General features: G+C 32.2%; 2 protein-coding genes across 2 annotated transcripts; one reads left to right on the plus strand and one right to left on the minus strand.

Moving 5' to 3' along the window:
- Positions 1-1,367: 1,367 nt before the first annotated feature.
- On the plus strand, positions 1,368-3,569 carry LOC114712755 (cationic peroxidase 2-like). The gene is made up of 3 exons (XM_028897296.1): positions 1,368-1,772; positions 1,861-2,023; positions 3,067-3,569. The coding sequence occupies exons 1-3, from the start codon at positions 1,368-1,370 to the stop codon at positions 3,468-3,470; spliced, it is 972 nt and encodes a 323-aa protein (XP_028753129.1). The 3' UTR covers positions 3,471-3,569.
- A 7,020-nt stretch (positions 3,570-10,589) lies between these two features.
- LOC114712703 (uncharacterized) lies at positions 10,590-11,193 on the minus strand. The gene is made up of 2 exons (XM_028897246.1): positions 10,692-11,193; positions 10,590-10,608 (listed from the first exon to the last, which is right to left on the minus strand). Exons 1-2 carry the CDS (start codon positions 11,102-11,104, stop codon positions 10,599-10,601), a joined length of 423 nt encoding a protein of 140 aa, XP_028753079.1. The 5' UTR covers positions 11,105-11,193; the 3' UTR covers positions 10,590-10,598.
- Positions 11,194-22,808: the final 11,615 nt, after the last annotated feature.

A 22,808-nucleotide genomic window follows, 5' to 3' on the forward strand; every position in this document is an offset into this window, starting at 1 on the left:
AGTTAATTGATACCAAGAAGAGTAATTAAAGTCATATATAGTCTTAGTTTAACAATACTCCTCCGGTCCTAATTATAAGACCCAATTGACTTATTTGAGGAGATTAAGGAAGTAAGTTAAGTTGGTTATTTATAATAAATAAGTGTTGTTATTCCTAAAATATCCTTGCTAATTAAGTATATTGGCTAAAACTATCATTATTAGAAGGATTATCTTGGAAAAAATGCATAAATATAAGAGAGAAAATAGATTGGGTCTTATAATTAGGACCAAATAAAAAGTCAAATTGGGTCTTATAATAAGGACCGGAGGAGTATAATCAGATCTCTAACCAATAATATGATTTGAGTTTACATATATTAATGATGCAACCTGTCATGCTAAACGCTATTAAACTCCACTTGATCCATCACTGTCTCTGTATGTCTTCAAATCAACTTTGACTTCTTCAAGCCTTTATAATCTTTCCACGCATATGCACATGTTGGGATGCTGCTCTCTGTTGTCCCCTTTTTGTTTTCTTTCCTTGCTTTCCCCGGAAAAATATAAGTCCTTTAGATTTAAAAAAAAATTGACATCCGACAGTATCTAGCCATATATATAATTCAACATTATTTTTAGTTTCTAAAGTAAAATATTACGCAGTAAAATAGTGACAATATTATTTAAGAAAGCTGCTCAACATATATAGGTACTGATGATCATACCAAATGGGTTATACATGTTTGAGTAGATGTAAATGCAAAAAAAAAAAAACACTTTTAAAAGAATATAATTACCCTTAATTGGTGGGCACTTGACAATGCTTAAATCTAATCAGATATTACCAAATATCAGTACTAGTCTGGTCATTATATAAGATCCAGTTAACTTATTTACTACAAAATAGTTTATTTCTCCAGTCCTAAATGTAATACTCACTTTGTAGTGTAATTTATACCATTAAATGTGTCTTACATTTTAGAAATTAAGGAGCATAATATAATGGTACACATAAGTACTCCTCCGATCCTAAATATAAGACCTTTTTTTACACTACAAAAAGAGTCTTATATTTTGACCGGAGGAATATTTTGAAGAAATCATATAATATATGCTATAATTAAATAATTTAGTAAATTTCTTAATTTTTTCAAATTAGTTAATGGGTCATACAAGTGACTGTAAAGTAACGTCTCCTTCATTTATAAAAGACCTGAATCCCGCCTATATCGCACTAGGTTTTGGAAACATTAGTCGTCTTCTCTTACTCATTGCTTATCTCTATCAAGTTCTGACCCCACAAATTAAAGCCCCAAAAAACTCTATAAATTATAACCCCAAATTCACCAATCTCATCTCATATAATTGAGTTCCAGATTAAGATAATGGAGGCTGGTTTCTTCAACGACTTAAGGTTTTTGTTAGTGTTTTACATGGTTCTAGCTTTGCTTGTGACTGTGCATGGCCAAGGGACACGTCTAGGGTTTTACTCAACCTCTTGCCCTAGAGCTGAGTCAATTGTGAGATCTACTGTTCAAGCTCATGTCAAGTCTGATCCTTCTCTAGCTGCTGGCTTACTGAGGATGCACTTCCATGATTGCTTCGTCCGAGGCTGCGACGCATCGGTCCTTGTGGCCGGTGCAGGGACAGAGAGAACGGCCCGGGCGAACGGCGGGTTGAGGGGGTTTGAGGTCATTGAAGAAGCCAAGACGCAGCTGGAGGCTGCATGCCCCGGTGTTGTCTCTTGTGCTGACATACTTGCCCTTGCTGCTCGCGATTCTGTTGTTGTGGTAAGAACTGGATTTAGTTTAAATATACATTTGTGTGTAGTGTACGCAGGTGAGTGGATAAGAATGATGTGGTTGGGAATAAATGCAGAGTAGAGGGGTAAGATGGGAAGTTCCTACAGGCAGAAGAGATGGTAGAGTATCGAAGGCTTCAGATGTGGATAACTTGCCGGGCCCTTCAGATTCTGTTGATGTTCAGAAGAAGAAGTTTGCTGATAAGGGCCTCAACGCTCAAGACCTTGTCACTCTTGTTGGTAATTCACTTCTCTCTCTCTCTCTCTCTCTCTCTCTCTCACTCATGATATACAAAATGTAAAATAGATGTATTATTATTCATAATTATTCAAAACTATATATTTATATATTGTTATTATAAAGTTATTACTGTGTTACTTTATGCTGTAACAAGTTATATTATTCACGAATCAGGTAACTCAATTGTTTTAACTTCATATAGTTCGTAAACAAATGTGTTTGGGTAATATTAATTTGTTAAAAAGTCGTATTGTTCACAAGTGACATGATATGTCTGAATTCACCAGTGATCGTTCAAGAGAAATGATTTAGATCTATCATTAAGATTTAATTTCAATAGTTCTCATCATTGGATTTTTTTTTATTTCATAGGTTAAATATTAAAATATTAGCTATTAAAATATTATTTTTATTTTATGTTTTACACTTTTAAATAAATATATTATAATATAAATGACAAGATAAAATAAAATTTAATTAAACTGTCCATATGAATGTGATACTTATATCAATTGATAAGCATTATTTCCTTATTTTTACAATAAATAAACTTTTAATAATTGTATTGTACGATTTTTTTCTATTTTAATGAGAACAAGTAGAAATGTAAAGACTCTATGGATTCCAACTCCTTTATTTATTTTTGTCCCTTATTTGACCATACTGCGGCATAATTAAAATCCAAATTACTTGGTTTCCCGTGATGAGCCGCTCATGGTTTCTTTTCTAATTTGATTATCTTTATGAATTTCAATGTTTGTCATGTGATCAACTACTAGCAGTTCATACTAATTATTAATCATATTCAAAAATTATTAATAAACAATTACAAAATTTGAGAATAAAGATGGGGCATTCATAAGATCCACATACTATAATCGGGCATTAGCCTGCCCTTTTGTTTTTGTCTTTATCTCTACATACAAACCTATCTCTTTATTTTGTAATTTGGGAATGTGTAAGATATTGGAACATTCTGGCTTCAAATCGTAACCGATTCATTTCTTAATATTTGAATAAATATATTTATATGTATATATAGGAGGGCATACCATCGGAACTACAGCCTGCTTTTTCTTCAGCAACAGACTCTACAACTTTGGTGGAAATGGGGGTCCTGACCCTTCCATCAACCCTTCCTTCCTGCCTCAGCTCCGAGCACTTTGCCCTGAGATCGGTGACGGCATGAACCGGGTGGCGCTCGATTTCAGAAGCCAGAACCGGTTCGACACATCTTACTTCAATAATCTGAGGAAAGGACGGGGAATTTTGCAGTCTGATCAAGAACTGTGGAGTGATGCTTCCACAAAGCCCATTGTTCAGAGGTACTCGGGAAAGACTGTATTCAATGTGGAGTTTGGCAAAGCCATGGTGAAAATGAGCAACATTGAGGTCAAAACTGGTCGTGATGGTGAAATAAGAAAGAAATGTTCTGCTTTCAACTAGACCAGCTCAAGTGTGGGTTCTCTCCAAACGAAAGAATCTTAATTAACTTATTTGTGTCCAAATAAAATAATGGCAAAGTAAAATGCCAATTTAGTATTTAATAGTTAAATATTTTTTTCTTTAAACCCAGAAAAACAAATTATAATGATCACACCAGCACCTTGTGATGAACAAGCAATGTCCTTTGAACTGTAGCAGGAAGGGCGAAGACCACTATGATCCAGGGTTACTGTTCCCACGCCGTCCTCTGGGGATTCGGATAATATTTTTATTCTTTCATTAGTTAGAAAATAAGTAAAATCTTTCAAAAACTTCATAAAGTTATTGATTTTTATGAAGCGCATGAGAAAATAAATCATAACAAAAATGAATAAAAAAATTACAAATACATTATTAAGATCACTTCAAGGCATAAAGCCTCTTGACCATATTGAAATATTTAATAATTTGAAGGCCACAAGGTCAATTCACTTATTCTACAAGAACACATGCAGTACCACCATACAGTCAGCTTGGCAAGTCTCATTAGTTAATTTTTGATGCGATCGTACAAAGATGAAGTATTCATCCATGGCAGGCACGATGTAAGGTCTCTAAACTTGAATATCGTGAACTGCTTCAAGTTTCTCGACTTTCAAACACAAGATAACACCAGTCAATTTGAAAAAACCGGAACATAACACCATGATATGTAACAAACAATTTGTGATGCACCTGCTAACACATACTAAACTCCATTTATACCTTCAACAGCTAGGCCAATTTTATAGGATTCTAATCCAGTAGTGGGCTCCAGAAGTCACCCAGCATTTACACAGCATCATGGGACAGAAGAGTTTGAAGTTTGAAGGGAAACCTATGAAGTACTAACGTGCAAGAAGAAAAGTTGAGCCGCCAAACTTACATATATATATAGAGAGAGAGAGAGAGAGAGAGAGAGAGACTAAACATGGTAAATCTCCACACAAGTGTTGTATTCAAGTCCTGATTCTTAAAACTATGACTTCTAAAGAAAAACACAGTAGACATCATTATATATTTGAAATACCATTCATCATGATCTTCTAAAACGAATGACTGAAAAAATGAATCGTAAAATTCAAAATGCTCATGTTGAAAAGTATTCACTCTAAATCCAGGTTGAAAAATATAGCTATTTATTCTAACGCCTATAAGCATCTCATTAGTGTCTTGTGTTGATGTTTCAAACAGGAACTAACTTTTGAATTTGCTCATCATTTATTTTTTCTGTACGGTTCTTATTACTCTAAAAGTTTTTATTTTTTTATTTTGGAAGAAAATTTTTTAGGTCGTTTGATACTTGATAGTTGACATGTTTTTGTTCTTGCTCTTTTGGTCCTAAATATATCACCTAGTATAGGGGTGAATTTTAATCATAAATATAAAATTTTTATCGACGTTATTTCTCATACATATATATATAAGATCAGGTCATATATGCTATAATTAGATAATTTATTTAGCTTTCTTAATCTATCCCAGTTAAATAAATATTTCTTATATTAAGAACTAGAAGAGGAGTTGTTATTATTCTTTCTCAAACTTTTGTTATCGTATTTCATATTCTCCCTTTTCTCTTCCCCTTACATCACATCACAATCTATACTAATTCATGTCATCAATCAATTAATTAATTAATGTATAATGAATGAACATACAGGAACAGCATATGATTTCAGAGTAGGAAACGTCTGCTATTATAAGAGAATATTCTATTCATGCTCCTTTTCACTCTCTTGTCATTCGCTCTGCAACGGATTCGTCGAACAATGTCCCCATTTAGCCATAATCACTACTATTATATGCTACTGCGCTGTTCCTTGCCATTACTATTAAAAGCAATTAAGATCACAGAGAAGTCATGGGTAAAAAGTTTGATTAAATTAATAGATCTTATTTATATATATATATATATTTATATATCAAGATGTGATACTTAATTACATATCACCTTGTGACATTTTGTCATAGATAAGATCTATCGTTAATCAAATTATTTACCTCAAGGTAATTCTCTGTGATTTTGAATTCCCTTTTAAGGTTAAAATAGTAACGAGTCTCTTTGTGTGTGTAGTTCTATGTACAACTTTGTACATATGGTTGTGGTCAGTTATTCACTCAGTCGACGTTGGCTTTAGTTTATCTTTTTGTACGGGTTGTGTTTCTTATAATAAATGTTTTTCTGGAACCACGAGCCTTAGCACAAATGGCACTTAATTAGGTTTCTTAAGCATTTAGTCAGGAGTTTGATCTTTGATGGTATGTATGGAGAGAGTCTCGTGGCTAGAACTAAATTCACTTTAGGAAAGGGATGTTTATGGTGTGAAGGGATTAGTCACTGTTAGTCTGCTACTGACGGAGTGACGGTGGGTACTCTAAGCTCGATTAAAAAAAAAATGTTTTTCTAGTGTTGATGTTTAATAGTGCATCTTATTATAAATTTATTATATTATTTACATAGGATTTTGTACAATTGTAGAGAGTATCATGCCCTGTTCATTCAATAAATAAGCCATATGGTCTAATAAATGTTTTAAATATTTAATATTGACATTGGTTAATCATTATTTTTTTTAAAAAAAAAATGCCTTTAGTAGCATACGTCTAACATTTTGTAAAGAAAATGCTACATTTTTTTATATTTTAATACTCATTCTTGTCCTGAATATAAGACCCATTTTGTAGTATAAATTATACTAAAAATAAGTCTTATATTTAGAATCAGAGAAGTATGTATGGTAGCTCTTTATTTAATAAGTGCTGTACCGCTTAGTTATTTTTGAAATTAATGAGGCAGCGTTTTCAAAAGAAACACTACCGGATGGAGTTATTTATAAATGAACCAGATAACGTATTAGGATTTTAAAGGCCATATGAATGCTTTTAATATTATCTCTTGTCCATAATATAATGCTCAATTGACTAATTTAAGGATATTAAATAAGTTAAATAAATTATTTTACAGTATTTATAGTTATTATTTTTTTCTAATTAATTTACTTAACTTATAAATTGATATATAATCAAATAATGCATATAAATATTTTAAAGAGATAATGTAACATATTCTGTAATTAAGTAATTCATTTAGTTTTTTTTACATCATTTATTTAGTTTTTCTGATCTTTTCAAATTAGTTAACTAAATTTTATATTAACTATTAAGGATAATAGGTGATATTCTTATTTTTGTTTTAATGAATTAAGTAGTGTTAGATTACTCAAGTGCTATCTAATTGATTTTACTTTTTTTTTTGGGAGAATTAGAATGAAAATCTTGTGAGAATAATATTTATAGGAAAGAATCTTAAAAATTGAAATTATTTGGAAGGATCAATTATGAAAATAAAAAATTAAAGCTATTAAATTATCCTTAACCAAACTCCCCATATCTTCTTCTATCATATCCTCTAATGTGCCCATTATTTAACAAAATAATTAAGATTTACTCAAATTAATTCAAACTAATTTGAATTTTAAAGTGAGAACTAATATTAATCAATTAAATCAAATTAATAACCAACGCTAATTAATTTTTTCATTATCTTTTAATTAATAAAATTCTTCCTTTGGAGGTGAGAACCTGAGAGCACAACCCAGAATTGAATAACCCGGTCAACTAGAATTGAGCGACAGACCTTATATTTATAATCCAGATGCAAGTATACAAGAGTTCAAAGGTACACGTGTGTGGGCCTAAGTTCAATATATGAAAGCCCACTATGAAGAACACATGTGATAAAGCCCAATTTTTATACATTTTATCTCACATTAAATTAGAATTTAAATGATAATTTTGAGCTTAATTAGATTTTTTATGCATTATTGGATAAATTGGTTGATTTTTGGATTTTGCATAAAAATTGATATTTTGGATTAAAAATATAGATATTTTGTGCTTTCCTATTTTTGACTTGGAATTAATTTTTCCCATTTCTTTGAAAACAAGTCTCATATTTTTAGAAAGATTATTTTTAGAAAGTTTTGCAAATTCTTGCCTAATTTTTGTGCATATTTAATATTTTATTTTGGACATAATCTATATTAATGGATGCACTTAAAATCTTGTAGGTTAAGAAAGAGCATATAGGAGATCCAATGGTGCAAGATTGTTTCTTGGGATTTAAGCACAATCCAATGGCTAATATCAAGTGGGCCAATTAATTACTAATGGGCTTGAGCTTTAGATGCATAAAAATTTCCTTTTCCCCCATCAAAATATTTTCCTTATTTTTTGAGGAGAATTCACGCCGAAGAGCAAGACACTTCCATCTCCATTCATTGACGCACAATTGAACACGAGACTTTTCTCCTTCTCCATTCAGCCGCTGGACATCACGCTTCAGTCATCAATTCACATCCTCTCCTATCTTACTCCACGTAGAAGAAAGCCATCTAGTCATCCATTCAACCAATTCCATTCCATAGTCACTAACTTCATGCGTCACATGGCCGTGCTCCGCGTCAACAAGCTTGGAGGGAAGATTGTTTTGATGGAAGCTTAAGCTTCTTTGGGAGGCAACTTGGGAGGAGCATGAAAAAGACTAGAGCCTTGGGCTAGCACTTGAAGACCACAAGGGAGTGATGTTCCATTTATCTTTTTAATTCAAGGACTTGAAATTGTTTAGTTTTAAATGATTTTAAGTTGTATTTTTGTTGAGACAATTTAGTTCTAGATTGTCAATTTTATTCTTGGATTGAATTGATATTTGGATTTTATTTGTGTTGAGACACTTGTTGGAATTTATGTTTAGAACCTTTGCATTGCTAATTAAATTTATAATTGAGTTTTCATTATGAGTTAATTATCAATGTGGTTTGAATTGCAAAATTTGGGTTCTTTTGCCTCTTGATTGTTTAATTAAGTTGGTTAATTGTCTAATTGTTTAATTAGATAATTTCAAACATAATTTCCAGAATTAATTTGAGACATCTTCATTGGTTTTAATAAGCTTAATTGACCAACCTTATACTGTTATGAGTTCTCTAATGGTTTAAGAGTTTTTGAGATTAAGGGTTCCCTTTGTTTCAAATAGGTGATTAAGTTTATTAATTCCACTCTCTTATCACTTCCCTTTGGTCTAATTAACTGATTAAGGTTATGAAGGTTAAATCCATGCAAATCCTAAGTTGTCCCCTCTACCGTACCTGAAGAGAACTTCTCCATTTTTACTTGTTAATTCTCTTTGCTTTCTGATTAATTTTCTTTATTAATTATTTTTATTTTTCTTCAAAAAAAACCCCCAAAAATTGCATTGCATTTATTTAGTTTAATTTAATTTTCATATAGATTTTAGGACATCTGCATCTTGCATTTAGGATTAGAATTTTGCATTTTAGTTTAGGTCCAATTTATTGCTTTTTTTTATCACCTAAATTTTCACCTAAAGAAACCCACAACTTGCTCCTTGGAAGTAATGACCTAGGTCGATCCTAAACTACAAATTAATTAGGATTTAGTTTAATTGAGTGCTTTGACGACAAAAAGCATTATCAACATGTGTTATTCTAACACCCCCCTTCAAGTTGGGAGCCATACATATTTATGGTACCCCAACTTGTTTAACAATCTATCATAATCCTCACTGCTAAGAGGTTTCGTAAGCAAATCAGCGAGCTGCTCTCTAGAGCATACATGATGTAATTCTATTACACCTTGCTGTAGCTTTTCTCGGATGAAATGACAATCTATTTCAATGTGTTTCGTCCTTTCATGAAACACTGGATTACTAGCAATGTATATAGCTGCCTTGTTGTCACAAAACATCTTAGCCGGTTCTGAATTCCTCACATTAAGATCTTTGAGCATCCTAGTTAGCCAAACTAGTTCTGAAGTTGCTACACTTAACGCTCTGTATTCTGCCTCTACAGATGATTTGGAGACAATGCGCTGCTTCTTTGACTTCCAGCAAACTAAGGAGCCCCCAAACTTTATCAGGTATCCTGTTACTGATTTCCTTGTGTCTTGACAGGCAGCCCAATTTGAATCTGCATAACATTCCAAATGACTTGATGCTTTAGCCTGCAAGAAAATGCCCAGTCTTGGACTCCCTTTCAGGTATCTCACTACACGTACTGCTGCTGCCATGTGAGATTTCCTTGGAGCACTCATGTACTGACTCAAAGCCTGCACAACAAAACTAATGTCAGGCCTTGTAATTGTGAGATAACATAACCTACCAATGAGCCTTCTATACATGGCAGGATCTTGCATCAAAGGGTCTTGCTGTCTAAGTTCCTTTCCTTTTTGCCTTTTGGATTTTCTTCTTTTGCGTTGGGTTGTACCCTCAATACTCAACCTAGTACTTCTCTCCATGGGGACTCTCAAGGGCTTTGAACCACTTAAACCCATATCAGAAATTAGTTCCAGGGTGTATTTTCTTTGGCTAAGGACTATTCCTTTCTTAGACCTTGCTAATTCCAAACCAAGGAAGTACTTAAGTTGTCCCAAATCCTTTATCTTAAAATTGTGGTGCAAATGAGATTTTATTTCATTAATCCTATGCATATTGTTTCCGGTAATAACCAAGTCATCCACATAAGCTAAGACTAGTGTTATTTCATTTTCATTTTGTTTTATAAACAAGGAGTAATCATATTGACTTTGCCTAAACCCCCTTGGATTAAGGTGGCTGTAAGCTTTGCATTTCATTAACGTGAGGCCTGTTTAAGTCTATACAGGGATTTGTTGAGTTTACAAACCTTATTGTTTCCGAAATGATCAAATCCCTGTGGGACTTTCATATAAACCTCCTCATGCAGATCACCTTGCAAGAATGCATTATTGACATCCATTTGGAATAGATGCCAATCATGCATTGCTGCAAGGGTAAGAATAATTCTCACAGTAACCATCTTAACCACTGGGGAAAAAGTCTCAAAATAATCTACCCCTTCCCTTTGACTATAACCTTTTGCCACAAGTCTGGCTTTGTATCTATCCACCTTACCATTGGAGTCATACTTGACCTTAAAGACCCACTTACACCCTATAGCATGTTTGCCTCTGGGTAAGTCAACAATTTTCCATGTTTGGTTCTGCTCTAGTGCCTTCATCTCTTCTTTCATGGCATCCATCCATTTTGGGTCCTGGGCAGCCTCTTGAAAGCTACATGGCTCTACAACAGCATCAGTAGAAAACAAGTAATGCTTATAATCATCAGAAATGTTAGCATAAGTCATGTACTTGTGTATAGGATACCTACACCTTGTTTTACCTGACTCTTCCATTGCTGTGTCAGTCATGCATATATAATCATTTAACCATGTTGGGGCTTTCCTATCCCGAACAGGTCTTCCTGATCTATGCATGAATTCTTCAGCGTCAATTATAGTCTCATTTCCAGGATGATCATTATCCAAACCTTCATCTATATGTTCAGGTTCTGGACCGTGTGGTTCAGACTCAATAGACCTTGGAAAGTCAGGATTGTCGAAAATAAAGGAATCTATATTATGTCTAGTCATATGTCTAGTCACCCCCTGTTGGTCAATAGAAATGGAATCATGAAGAGGAAATTTATTTTCAAAGAAGGTGACATGTCTACTAACCATGAGGCATTTCATTTGTAAATTATAAAGCAGAAAACCTTTTTGATTAGGAGGATAACCCATAAAAACACAAGGCTCAGATCGGGGCAAAAGTTTATCAGTAGAATTTTGAACAGTGGCAAAGGCTAAACATCCAAAAACCTTAAGAAAACTTAAATCTGGTGGTTTATAGTGAAGGACTTCATAAGGGGATTTGTACCCCAAAACTTTGGAAGGAGTCCTATTGATAAGGAAAGCAGCAGTTTTAATACTTTCCCCCCAAAACTTAACTGGAACCCCTGAATGAATAATGAGACTCCTTGCAACATTCAACAAATGTCTGTGTTTGCGTTCTACAACACCATTCTGTTGTGGTGTGTAGGGACAGGATTTTTCATGAATAATTCCCTTACCATTAAAATAGTTTTTGAGTTGGTTGTTAATGAATTCTAGCCCATTATCACTTCTGACCTTTTTAACAGTAGTAGAGAATTGATTATGTACATAAGCAATAAAATTCTGCAAGCACTGAACACTTTCATTTTTATTAACCATCAGAAAAATCCAAGTACATTTGGAAAAATCATCAACCACAGTAAGAAAGTATCTATGCCTTTTATAAGTTGGATCCTTATAAGGACCCCAAGTATCAACATGAAGCAATTCAAAACAACATTTTGTACTTGATACACTAGAAGGAAAAGGTAAACGAGTTTGCTTGGCTTGAGAACATATAGTGCAACTAGTCTTAGGAGTGAAAACAATATCATGCCTAATGTCTTCCAAGTACTTAAGCACATCTAAAGGAGCATGCCCAAATCTACTATGCCAGAGATCAGAAAGTTGTCTTTTATTGTGATTTGCATCCTTATCTTGTATGTTCATGATACCATCCAACTCTATGGCCTTCCTAAATAGGTATAGTCCATCACAAATTTTACCAATCACATGGGAAATCCTAGTCAACATCTCCTGCAAAGTGCAGAAGCCTGGGTAAAAGGAAACTATACATCTCAGTTGTTTAGTTAATCTAGAAATAGAAATGACATTATAGCAGCATTGAGGGGCATAATACACATCATTCAGAACCACATTATCGAATAACCGTACAGTCCCTACGTGAGTTACGGTGATCCTATCACCATTAGGCATTTTAATCATTCTCAGAGGCCCAGTATATCTACTAACAGTATCAAGAATAGTAAGGCTTTGAACAACATGACAGGAAGCTCCTGAGTCTAAAATCCAATTATTTTTACTTATAGAGAGAGGAGTAGCATTGAGCAAACCTGAAATGTGTTCCTCAATGGGTGCAGCAATTCCAACAGCGACTTCAACTGAATCCTTTTGTAAAAGCTCAAGGATTTTGTCATATTGTTGCTGTGTAAGGGTTGGAGATGACTGAACAGGTGTGGTTTGGACAGGCTTATCCCCCAACTGATTGACTTGACTTTCTGGTTCCCTTTTGCCCTTGAAATTAGCTGGGAAACCATTCAATTGGTAGCAATTTTCTCATTTGTGTCCTTTTCTGTGGCAATATGAACATTCCTCTTGTGAGCGACCCCGTCCTCTGCCTCTGCCTTGATGGCCTCCTCTTATGGTCATCGCGGCATTGTCCAGAGGATTATTAGGAATCTGGGAAGAAAGCGAACGATGATCTTCATCATGTGATATCATAGAATATGCTTGATTAACACTTGGCAAGGGGGACGTCAGGAGAACGTGAGAACGAGCTTGTTGATAGGAATCGTTCAGTCCCATGAGGAACTGAAACAGTTTCTGTTGTTGCATAATCTTCACATATTCTTGAGCTGTATCACATTTGCATGTAGGTAACGGGACGATGAGGGAATATTCATCCCATAGTCCTCGAGCTTGGTAAAATAAGCAGCTACACTAAGGGTCCCTTGAGTCATTGTGGATATGGTTCGATGCAGGGAATAGATTTTTGTTCCATCTAATTTTTGGAACCTCTCTTTCAGATCAGCCCAAACCAAATATGATGTGTTTGCGAAGACAATTCCATTTGCAATCTCTTTATCAACCGAATTAATCAACCAGGATAACACAACAACATCACATCAGTCCCATTGATCCTTTAAGTCTGGCTCTTTATCCCGACTATAACTACCGTCTATAAAGCCCAATTTATTCTTTCCTCTAAGGGCAAGTCGCATACCACAGCTCCACACAGTGTAGTTATTGGAGCCAGTCAAGATTTGAGGAACCAAAGTGACAGCTTGAGTGTCGGAAGGGTGAACGTACAAAGGGTGGTTGATGTCTATAATGGATTTCGAAGAGGCCATCAGAGGGATGTTTTTCTTTTGACTACTAAGGGAAGATGAAGCAAGTGAGGAAGAAAAAAAAAACAGGGAGAGGTTGCTAGAATAAAAGATTGAAGGAAATAAAACCGTATACAAGGAGATTTGTGTGTGCCTCAAACAGCTTGAAGACGCAGACTCGGGTAGGCGATAATCCACAAATCTTGCAGGAAGAAAATCACGATGGTAGAGAAATTGAGAGTTACAGTGACAAACAATTACACTCTGACTGAAATCAAGAGAATCACGGTCTGCCGTAAGCTAAAGGGAGCAAAGTTGCTCTTGGAAGCGTGAACAGAGAAGTTAAATCCTGCAATCACGATCACGTTGAAGACAAGAACCAAGAACGTCAGAATCCGGGTGTCACGCTAATTTGATACGGAATAGAGAACAGAGTCTTTGCACAGCATGGCAAGATGCTAGGACTTTAACAATGATGCGCATGGTGCTCTCTAGAAGAACCAAGAACATTGGCCTTTTGGAATGCACATCAAAACGACATATTAGTGGACCACTGATCGCTTTTGGCTGAAACCCCTTCTTGGGCTCAATCACCACCAAGACTTTAGCAATCTAGGATACCCAACCCGCACTCTGGTACCATGAGAACCTGAGAGCACAACCCAAAATTGAATAACCCGGTCAACTAGAATTGACCGACAGACCTTATATTTATAATCCAGATGCAAGTATACAAGAGTTCAAAGGTACACGTGTGTGGGCCTAAGTTCAATATATGAAAGCCCACTATGAAGAACACATATGTTATTCTAACAGGAGGTTTATTTGAATAATGAGTTTCCAAGTCCATAAAGTTCAACTGTACTTTTATTTGTTGGCAAAAAAAACGGTACTTTTTTATTTTTATTTTTATTTTATTTGAGACTAGTATAATTTTAGTTGTTATGATTAGATTGAATTATCTTACTTAATACAATTAAAAATTTAAGAAATAATGTAAAAATAAATAATTGTATCAAGAACAAAACAACACGATCACCCAGTCACACTGCCCGCCGCGTTAATATATATTAAGCATTTTTTATATAATATTAGGCAGTTATATTAAAGGTTGAATTCAACGTTTTGCCAAAAAAAAAAAATCAACATGAAAGCTACAACAATTTATTTTATCTTAATGAATTATATATTATTTATTTTTATACTATTTTAAAAATTTTGTACTTAAGAAGATTGTATTAACAGCCCTGATTGACCATAACAGATTAAGGATTATTTTCACTCTTTTCACAAGTTTACAATTTTGCTACAAATTTAACAAATTTCTAGTGTAAGCAGGGGCTGACCATATAGCACATTTCCCATGAACTCTGATGGCTATTGACCGTAACAGATTAGCGATTACCGTACCTAGTCTTTTCAACAAGTTTATAGTTTTGTTACAAGTTTATTTAAATTCTGATGTAAGGGACTAACTACAACATATTATTAACCGTTAACTAAAACCTAATAACTACTGATCATAACAGATTAGCATTGAGCCACTCTTTCACTAAGTTTACAAATATATTGTAGTTAGTGCCCACCGAAAATTTTGTTAAACCCATGGGAACACTCGTGAGTTACAAAGGAGCCCCCTTTTTTAATATTTGAAATTGATGGATATTAATATTGATATTTATGATTATAATGAATAATTTCTTCCACCCCACGCCCAACCAATATGATTTCTTCATTATTTAATGAAACCAAATTAATTAGTACTCTTAGGCTTTAGATATATATTGAAAGGACTCGGCATGATTTTAGATATTGAGAATTAGAAATTCTAAAGAGGTAACATTGATTATTAATTAGCAATCAATTAAAAAAGTAACTCAAATTAATCAGATATTCCTGGCAATTATATATATTATCATACGTATAATCAAGTGGAGGGGAAAGAGAAGTAGAGAAAAGGAAGACTTAAATTTGCCACAAATTTGTAATTAAATCTTGAATTAAATCCAATTAAAATAAAAAAAAAAGATTAAAATCAAGTCAACACATACCTTCAATTTTTTCCTTTTTAGTTATAGATGGTATTCCAGTGTTTGGATAGCATTCAAAAATTTCTAATTAGGTTTCTTGGCCTTATTAGAAAGTTATTAAAAGTGCAGGCCTGAATTTGCATTTTGTTATAAATATTATGTTGTGTGGATGTTCATAACTCCCTAGCTTGTTAGGATTCCATCTCATGGTTGATGACATTTTATCATATAACTCTTAAATGGATGATTTCATCATACTTATTGCTATAACTTCCACTGCTTTTATGTTCTACCATAATGTAGATTAATTCTTCTATTTATGAAATTTTAACTCTTGGAAGGATAGGATGCCTATGAAGTATGAATAGAGGCTTAACACAAAGGATTGTATGTACATGAAAAATCTATATAAATGAGAATTCTCCCCGGTTCCCCATCTCTACATTTCTCTCTTGTTCCTTATATGTTCATATTTTTCTTCAATATTTTTATAAATGTTATCAGCATGAGTTTGTTTTAAAGACATATAAGCTCTTTGTAAATCAATAATGTTCTTGTGGCATATAGTAATAGAACATAATAATGTTCTCTATCAGCTTCCCTTTCCTCAATTATTTTTTTGACCCCCTTATCATATGCAATTTTAATTATCCATACATTTACTATGTATTATGTTTTTTTATACAATACTTTTTATTATGTTTTTTTTATCTCATATTATGCTATTTTATGTTGTTTGTTCTCTCTGCTATTTTATCTTTCTATTTTTATGTTCCCTGTTGTTCCATAATATTTTTGTTATTTGTATTTCATGATATCTGTTTTTTCGTTATCTTTTCTCTTGTTTATTATCATATTCTATGCACTATAACTGACACACACACATACACACTATTTATGTTTTTTGTTTAAATCTATCTATCTTGTTTATGTTATGTTGTTTTATATCCATCATAGTACTATGTATAATTATATAATGTGATTTATTTATGGGTTTATTTGTCATTTATATTTGAATATGAATTTGAATTTACCTAATTGATTTCATTACAACATTATTTTAATTTTTATTAAATAGCTAACGGCCATAATACTCTTCACTTTATAACTAGATAGTTAGAAGACATATCACTTATTTATTTGTGATTTGATGATTAGGAGTCACATCACTTTTTTTAAATGATTTTTTGGTAAAAGAATATTGTTAGTTCTAGTAAATGGCATAAAAAATTTGTGGCACTTTAATGATCTAATTGTTACAAATATCAAATCCTAAAGGCTAAGGTTGAAGCATCAAATAAAATTAAAAAAAAAAAGCTATGTAACTTTGAAAGAGTTCTGCTATAGTCCTAAAAATTAATATTTGAATAAATTGCTAATGAGCTATATTGAAAATATGAACATATCTATGAGAGTGATCATAGCTATGATCACATTACCTTGGAGAGACACACTATTGAAAGCCGATAACATTTTATTTCGGCTATTGAAAGTTAAATTGTCTTACCATAATTGTTGAACCAATAATATCCCCATAGTCGTTAAAATGATGAGCAAAATCAATTCATTCAAATTAAATGTCAAAAATTGGTTGTATGAAGCTAAAAAGACCATGAAATATTATAGAAAATATCAAAAGTAATTGTGAAGGAAAAAATGCCTTGTAATGCCCGAGGTAATGAATTGTGGAGAGAAAAATGCCCCAAGTTGTTATAAACCCAAAGGGTATAATTATGAGTCTGGAGGAGTATATGATGTTTAATTTTTATTAGTTTTTGAATTTATTATGATTAATTTGTGAAAAACAAATTGCTATAAGTATTTGATATTGTGATACTAATAAATAAATATTTCAGGAGTGATATGAAATCAAATAGATTAAAAAAAATTATTGATCATTTTGAAATATTAATACATTGTGCTCATTTATTTTTAAATTTAAATATATGAAACGTGAATATCATTTATTTTCATCTCAATATATATTGGAAATAAATTAGTTTTATTGTCACATTTGTCCAAAAAAAATCATATATTATGTCACATTTGCGTTGAAAGAATGAGAATTTATTTAATTTTATGAGAAAATTTATTATGAATAGTTAATGTTGATTTGGTTCAGTTGGACAAAATTCTTTTGTAAGCTAGTACACTCTATATATATTGCAGATTAAATCTATGGATTCGTATGTAGTTGGATAATTTGAAATAATGCTATAAATATTATAATTATTCAATATGTCACATATTATTTTATGAAAGAATGAATGTGTTCGAATTTCACTTTATCCCCTACACACCATAAATCATGGTAGGATGATTTTTTATGTATATTGAATTTTTAAATTTCTTTATAAATTTAAAGGAAAAATTAATTTTTTTAGTGCTTTAGCTTTTAACACGTTTACGACTTAATCTTTCAAGTATAACTCAGTGTAAGAACTTGGGCTGTTCCTTATCTTTTTCATTTTTTTATAGTATTATCCCTTATCATCTATGAGTTATCGTACGTGTCAAAACTTGGTTCCAACTCAGCTTCCACGTGGGTTTTTGAAATTAAAAAAATAAAATAAAAGAGGTTCATAATATCTACCGCTTCACACCATATCCTGAACCAGAGACAGGTTTGACGTCGAGAACCATATGACCATCTTCTTGGAATGATGAGCCACGAGATGGCGATGGCAACTCAGCAAGAAAAAGATAGGCCCGACGTCCTGGAAGGCAACAACAAGATCAGATTGGATGGATTCTCTTGGCCCCAAAAGCTCGTCATTGCAGAGAGAGGTCTGACGATGAGATCATATTGGGCTAATGCAACTTAAAAGCACCAAATTAGTTATCACTGCGGAGACGAAGAGGTGGAAAAAGAGCCGATCTTGATGTTGCTTCCCGGTTGGATGGTGTACATATCGTAAGTACTTTGGAGCAGCGAAGCATTTAAAGATGGAATCTAACAATACTTTTTTAATTGACCAGAAACAAGAAATTAAGGTTGCTCGTGGAGCGACCTGGCACTTCATTCGGATTCCTGATATATTCAAAAACCCAACAAAATATATGTTGGATGGATGGCGTGTTCAATCTTAATTAGCTCCATGTTTCATTCCTCTGTTCCGCCATCCTTCCAAGATTTATGTTAAACCTCTTCTGTTGATCTAAAGCTTCTCTTGGAAAGAACGCATAATAACTAAAAGCCATTGTGAAGCTGATGATAAATTATTGCATTAGAGGAAGATGGTCGCGTGGTTGGTTCAGAATATGGTGGGGAGCCGTAGAGATGAATATGATGACATTTTAATTTTCCTTTTAAAAGAAAAAACCCTCGTGCAAGCTCAGTTGGAACCAAGTTTTAACACATAGGATGACTTATAGATGATAAGGGCTAATAATATGAAAAGGGAAAAAGATAAGCGACCGAGTCATAGGCTACTCAAAATAAAATTTTTGAAAAGTAACTACTTAAAAAAGCGAAATGAAAATGCACACTTTCTATTTAAAGTGTATATATTATCTTAGCCAAAATTTCTCAAGAAAAATATTTCAAGTTCATTTTTTTATGTAAAAAAATTTAGATGAGTTAAGTCTGGGGGATTCTCCAGGCTCAAAGAACACTTATAGAGATACTTGTAAATCGCCTACTAACAAGACACTTACATCAACAGTAGGATTTGAGCTCATAACTTTGTGGGTTATAAGTCAACCCCCTATCAAATGTACTAACAATATTCTGTGTATTCATAATTTTACATGTGAAGTGCTGTGTACCAAAACAAAAATAGCTTCAAAATAAATATAAATATAAAATTTTTGTTGCACTGACGATGAATTTTCATGTGATAAAAGCAAGGAAGAAGAGTGCTGCACTTTAAAATCATTTTGCCCTTGAATTTGTGCTCATTGTGAGACGCTCTGTGCTGGCTTCGAAGAACAATGTTTAGAAGGTTCGCTCGGACCCGTTCGGTGCAAATGCCCTCGTCCCTGCAAGCAGTATTAACTAAGTTTTTTTTTTTTGGCGAACAACTAGTATTAATTAAGTTAATGGATTATTATTTGTCATAAATAAGATCTATTAACAATCTCCTATCCTTAATATAAGAGTTAGTTAATTAATTTGAGTAGATTAAAAAAATTAGTTAAATTTATTATTTATAATAAAAAGATAATGTCTTCCTTAAAATATCTTTGCTCATTAAGTATATTGGCTCGAAGTATTATTATTACAAGGACTACTTTGGAAAAAATCGATAAATATGAGAGAAAAAGCAGGTTATATTCTTATATTTAAAACTGAAATAAAAGTTAAATCAACTCTTATATTAATAACAGGACATAGTGTTAACTTTTTCTGTGGGTAAGAATAAAATATTAAGAGTTTCTGTTTGTGTATTACATTATTATATTTATGGTTGTGATGATGATCAGTCATTCACTCTGATGTTTTTTTGTTTTATTTTGTCTATTCGTACTGCTTATGTTTCTTATACTACCTCTAATACCTCTTATTCTTAATATACGAGATAATTAATTAATTTGAGTATATTAATAAATTTTTTAAGTTAATTATTTATAATAAATAGGTGTTTTTTTCCTAAAATACTATTATTAATCGTGTGTATTAGTTAGAACCACTATTTAGCCAAACACTTAACATTTACAACTATTACAAGGATTATTTTAGGAAAACATGGATAACTATGAGAGATAAAGTAGATCAGGGTCTTATATTTAGGAGCAAATTGGTCAACTAGCTCTTATATTAAAGATTAGAGATAGTATTAAATATATCTTTTATGTTGTTGAGATATGTTATTGTAGGTTTTGTTTTATACATACATGTATTTATGCATGTATGTAGTGTGTGTGTGTGTGTGTGTGTGTGTGTGTGTGACTGATCTTATTTACGTAGCATTGTGTACATTGTAGAGAATATGAATTATACTAGTCATTAAATGGTTATAAATAAGGGTTAAGGTTTAACTTTAGCCCAAAATTTTTGTATAAGAACTGTGGGTATATATCTTGAAAGTTTTGCCTCGATCAACACTACCCTTGAAAGTGTTAGTAAAAGGAACAATATAATAGCACTTCAGGCCATCAACGGTCAACGTCAATTTTTAAACTGGGAGAGCAGATTTTTCATTTTTCAATTCTTCTAAGACAATACCGATCCAATAAAAACTTTCAAATATTTATAGCTTTTATACAGAAACTTTCCGAGTAAACTTGAACTTTAACCCTATACACAATGCATTCTAACATTAATTAGATATAGGATAATGTTGATATTTAGTAATGGCATATTAATTTATTAGTTTTTTCTTAAAAACCAATGTCACCAATAAAAAGTCATTCTATTGGTAAGGATTTGAAGCCACATTCAAATGCCATTGTTAATATGAAATCTTTGTCAATAATTATTTATAATCTATATAAGCATTTTTTGAATTCGAGATATGCCTCGACTCTGAAAGGAGTTATTGTAAGAAAGCACCAAAACTTTGTTGGTGGGCGATGAACTATCCAACTTAACTTCTGTTATAAAAGCGAAATTCTGTTTGTTGAAAACGTAATCCATGAAAAATCCTATTCATGCATATAGCCGAGGTTCGTGTGGTGGTTTTTTTTGGGGGGGGGGGGGGATACTGTATAAAAATAGTTTTATTAAAAAATATGGAAAAATATTCGTTTTAAAAAAAATGGAAAAATGTGTCTTAAAAATACTATCTTTTGTTTTTTTAACTTTATTTATATCAAACTTGTATTCCCATTATTATTGAACGTTATTGCATAAAAGTTGTGAATTCAGTCACTCGTATATTGTCGCAATATAAAATTTAACGTCTTCGCATGATCACGTCAAATGAGTCAAACTTTGACAAATTATTAAAAAAAAAATTAGATATCAATGAAAAATATATTACCTTTGGTCCTTAATATAAAAGCTAGTTGATTAATTTGAGTAGATGAAAAAAACTAGCTAAGTTAGTTATTTTTTTCAAAATATTCTTGTTAATCAAATATATTAGTTAGAACTATTATTATTATAAAAACTACCTTAAAAAAATAAATAAATATGAGAGACAACATGGATTGGGATCTTATATTTAGAACCAAAATAAAAGTCAAACAAACTTTTATATTAAGGATCAGAAGTAATATCTAATTACTAAATAAAAAAATTAACGTATGTTCATTAAGGTTCTTATTAATAATATGACTAATAATTATTTAATCAACTAGCATCCATATGTAATCGAATCATTTAAAAAATGCTTTAAAGAACTGTAAATTAATGCTAATGCTGTGGTTGTTATCATCATCATTATATTCTTCGTCTAACTGATCAAAAGGATTCATGCATCCACGGCACTAACGGATGGTTTATAAATTCCAACTTTTTATTATAAAATTAAAACAATTAGGGCATAAATTTGAGATATGTTGGGCTATTCGAAATTCTAGAGAGTTCAAATTGTTATGAATATTATCAAATGTGGATGTCCACTCCTCTTCCTCCTCAACTTCATCAACTCCCACTACTTTCACTAGGCATTGATCTTTCACTACTCTATTACTCCTCCACTATGCCTTTAATCTTATAACTCACTCCCCACTCACATTTATATGGTTTATTGTCCATTATCCATTATTTAACTACAAGTGTAATCTATGTGTAAGACTATGTCTATAAATAGGGTATGTCATTGTATTGTGATGGAAGTAAAACAAGTAAAGAAATACAATATGATTCTCTCGTTTTTCTCTACATCTCTTCTCTAATATACTTTTATTGTTGGTTAATTTCATAACACGTTATCAGCACAATGGCTTCTAGTTGATACACATTGATGTTTTGTTCATTAAATGAAGATAGTTTGATTCGAGTAGTTTGGGAAGATTTCTCCAATTTATTTAGAGGAAATGATGGCTTTACATATTAACCTTATTGTTTCATTAGCAACTGAACATTTTATTCATCTTATTGAGATATGAAAATTTTTATTTGTATTTCTTACTTTTCTTATATTTTCATAATTCTTCTATCCTACTTCTTGATTTGCTATGAGGTTTATTTTCATCTATAAAATTACTATATATGATTATCATCTCCAACATTAGTTAATTGTTGTCTTATAAAGCAAAATGTTAAACCATAAATGAATGGCTAATAGCCATTATACTTGTGATTTTTTGATTAGATGGCCAGAAACCATGTCACGTTTTGATGATTCTTTAATAAAAAATCATTTTGTGGTTGTAACAGATGGCATGGCAAGATTGTCACAATTTGATAATCTATATTAAAGTCTTAAAGATTGATGGTTTAAAAATCAAACGATACGAAAAAGTTTCATAGTTCTGAAAAATTTTATTATGGTCCAGAAGACTAATATTTGAGAAAATTAATAGTGTGCTATTGTAAGTAAGGAACATGTCCGTAAGGGTGAGAAAGAAGATGATCACACTGTATCA

The sequence above is a fragment of the Neltuma alba genome, unplaced genomic scaffold (assembly GCF_004799145.2).
Source record: "Neltuma alba isolate B1F8T4 unplaced genomic scaffold, ASM479914v2 tig00011396_pilon, whole genome shotgun sequence".
NCBI classification, from domain to species: domain Eukaryota; kingdom Viridiplantae; phylum Streptophyta; class Magnoliopsida; order Fabales; family Fabaceae; genus Neltuma; species Neltuma alba.

Coding starts and splice junctions, on each gene's coding strand:
- LOC114712703 (XM_028897246.1), bottom strand. CDS start 11,104: ATGGGTTATCCTCCTAATCAAAAAGGTTTTCTGCTTTATAATTTACAA.
- LOC114712755 (XM_028897296.1), top strand. CDS start 1,368: ATGGAGGCTGGTTTCTTCAACGACTTAAGGTTTTTGTTAGTGTTTTAC. Junction 1,773..1,860: donor CTCGCGATTCTGTTGTTGTG/GTAAGAACTGGA, acceptor GAATAAATGCAG/AGTAGAGGGGTAAGATGGGA. Junction 2,024..3,066: donor AGACCTTGTCACTCTTGTTG/GTAATTCACTTC, acceptor ATGTATATATAG/GAGGGCATACCATCGGAACT.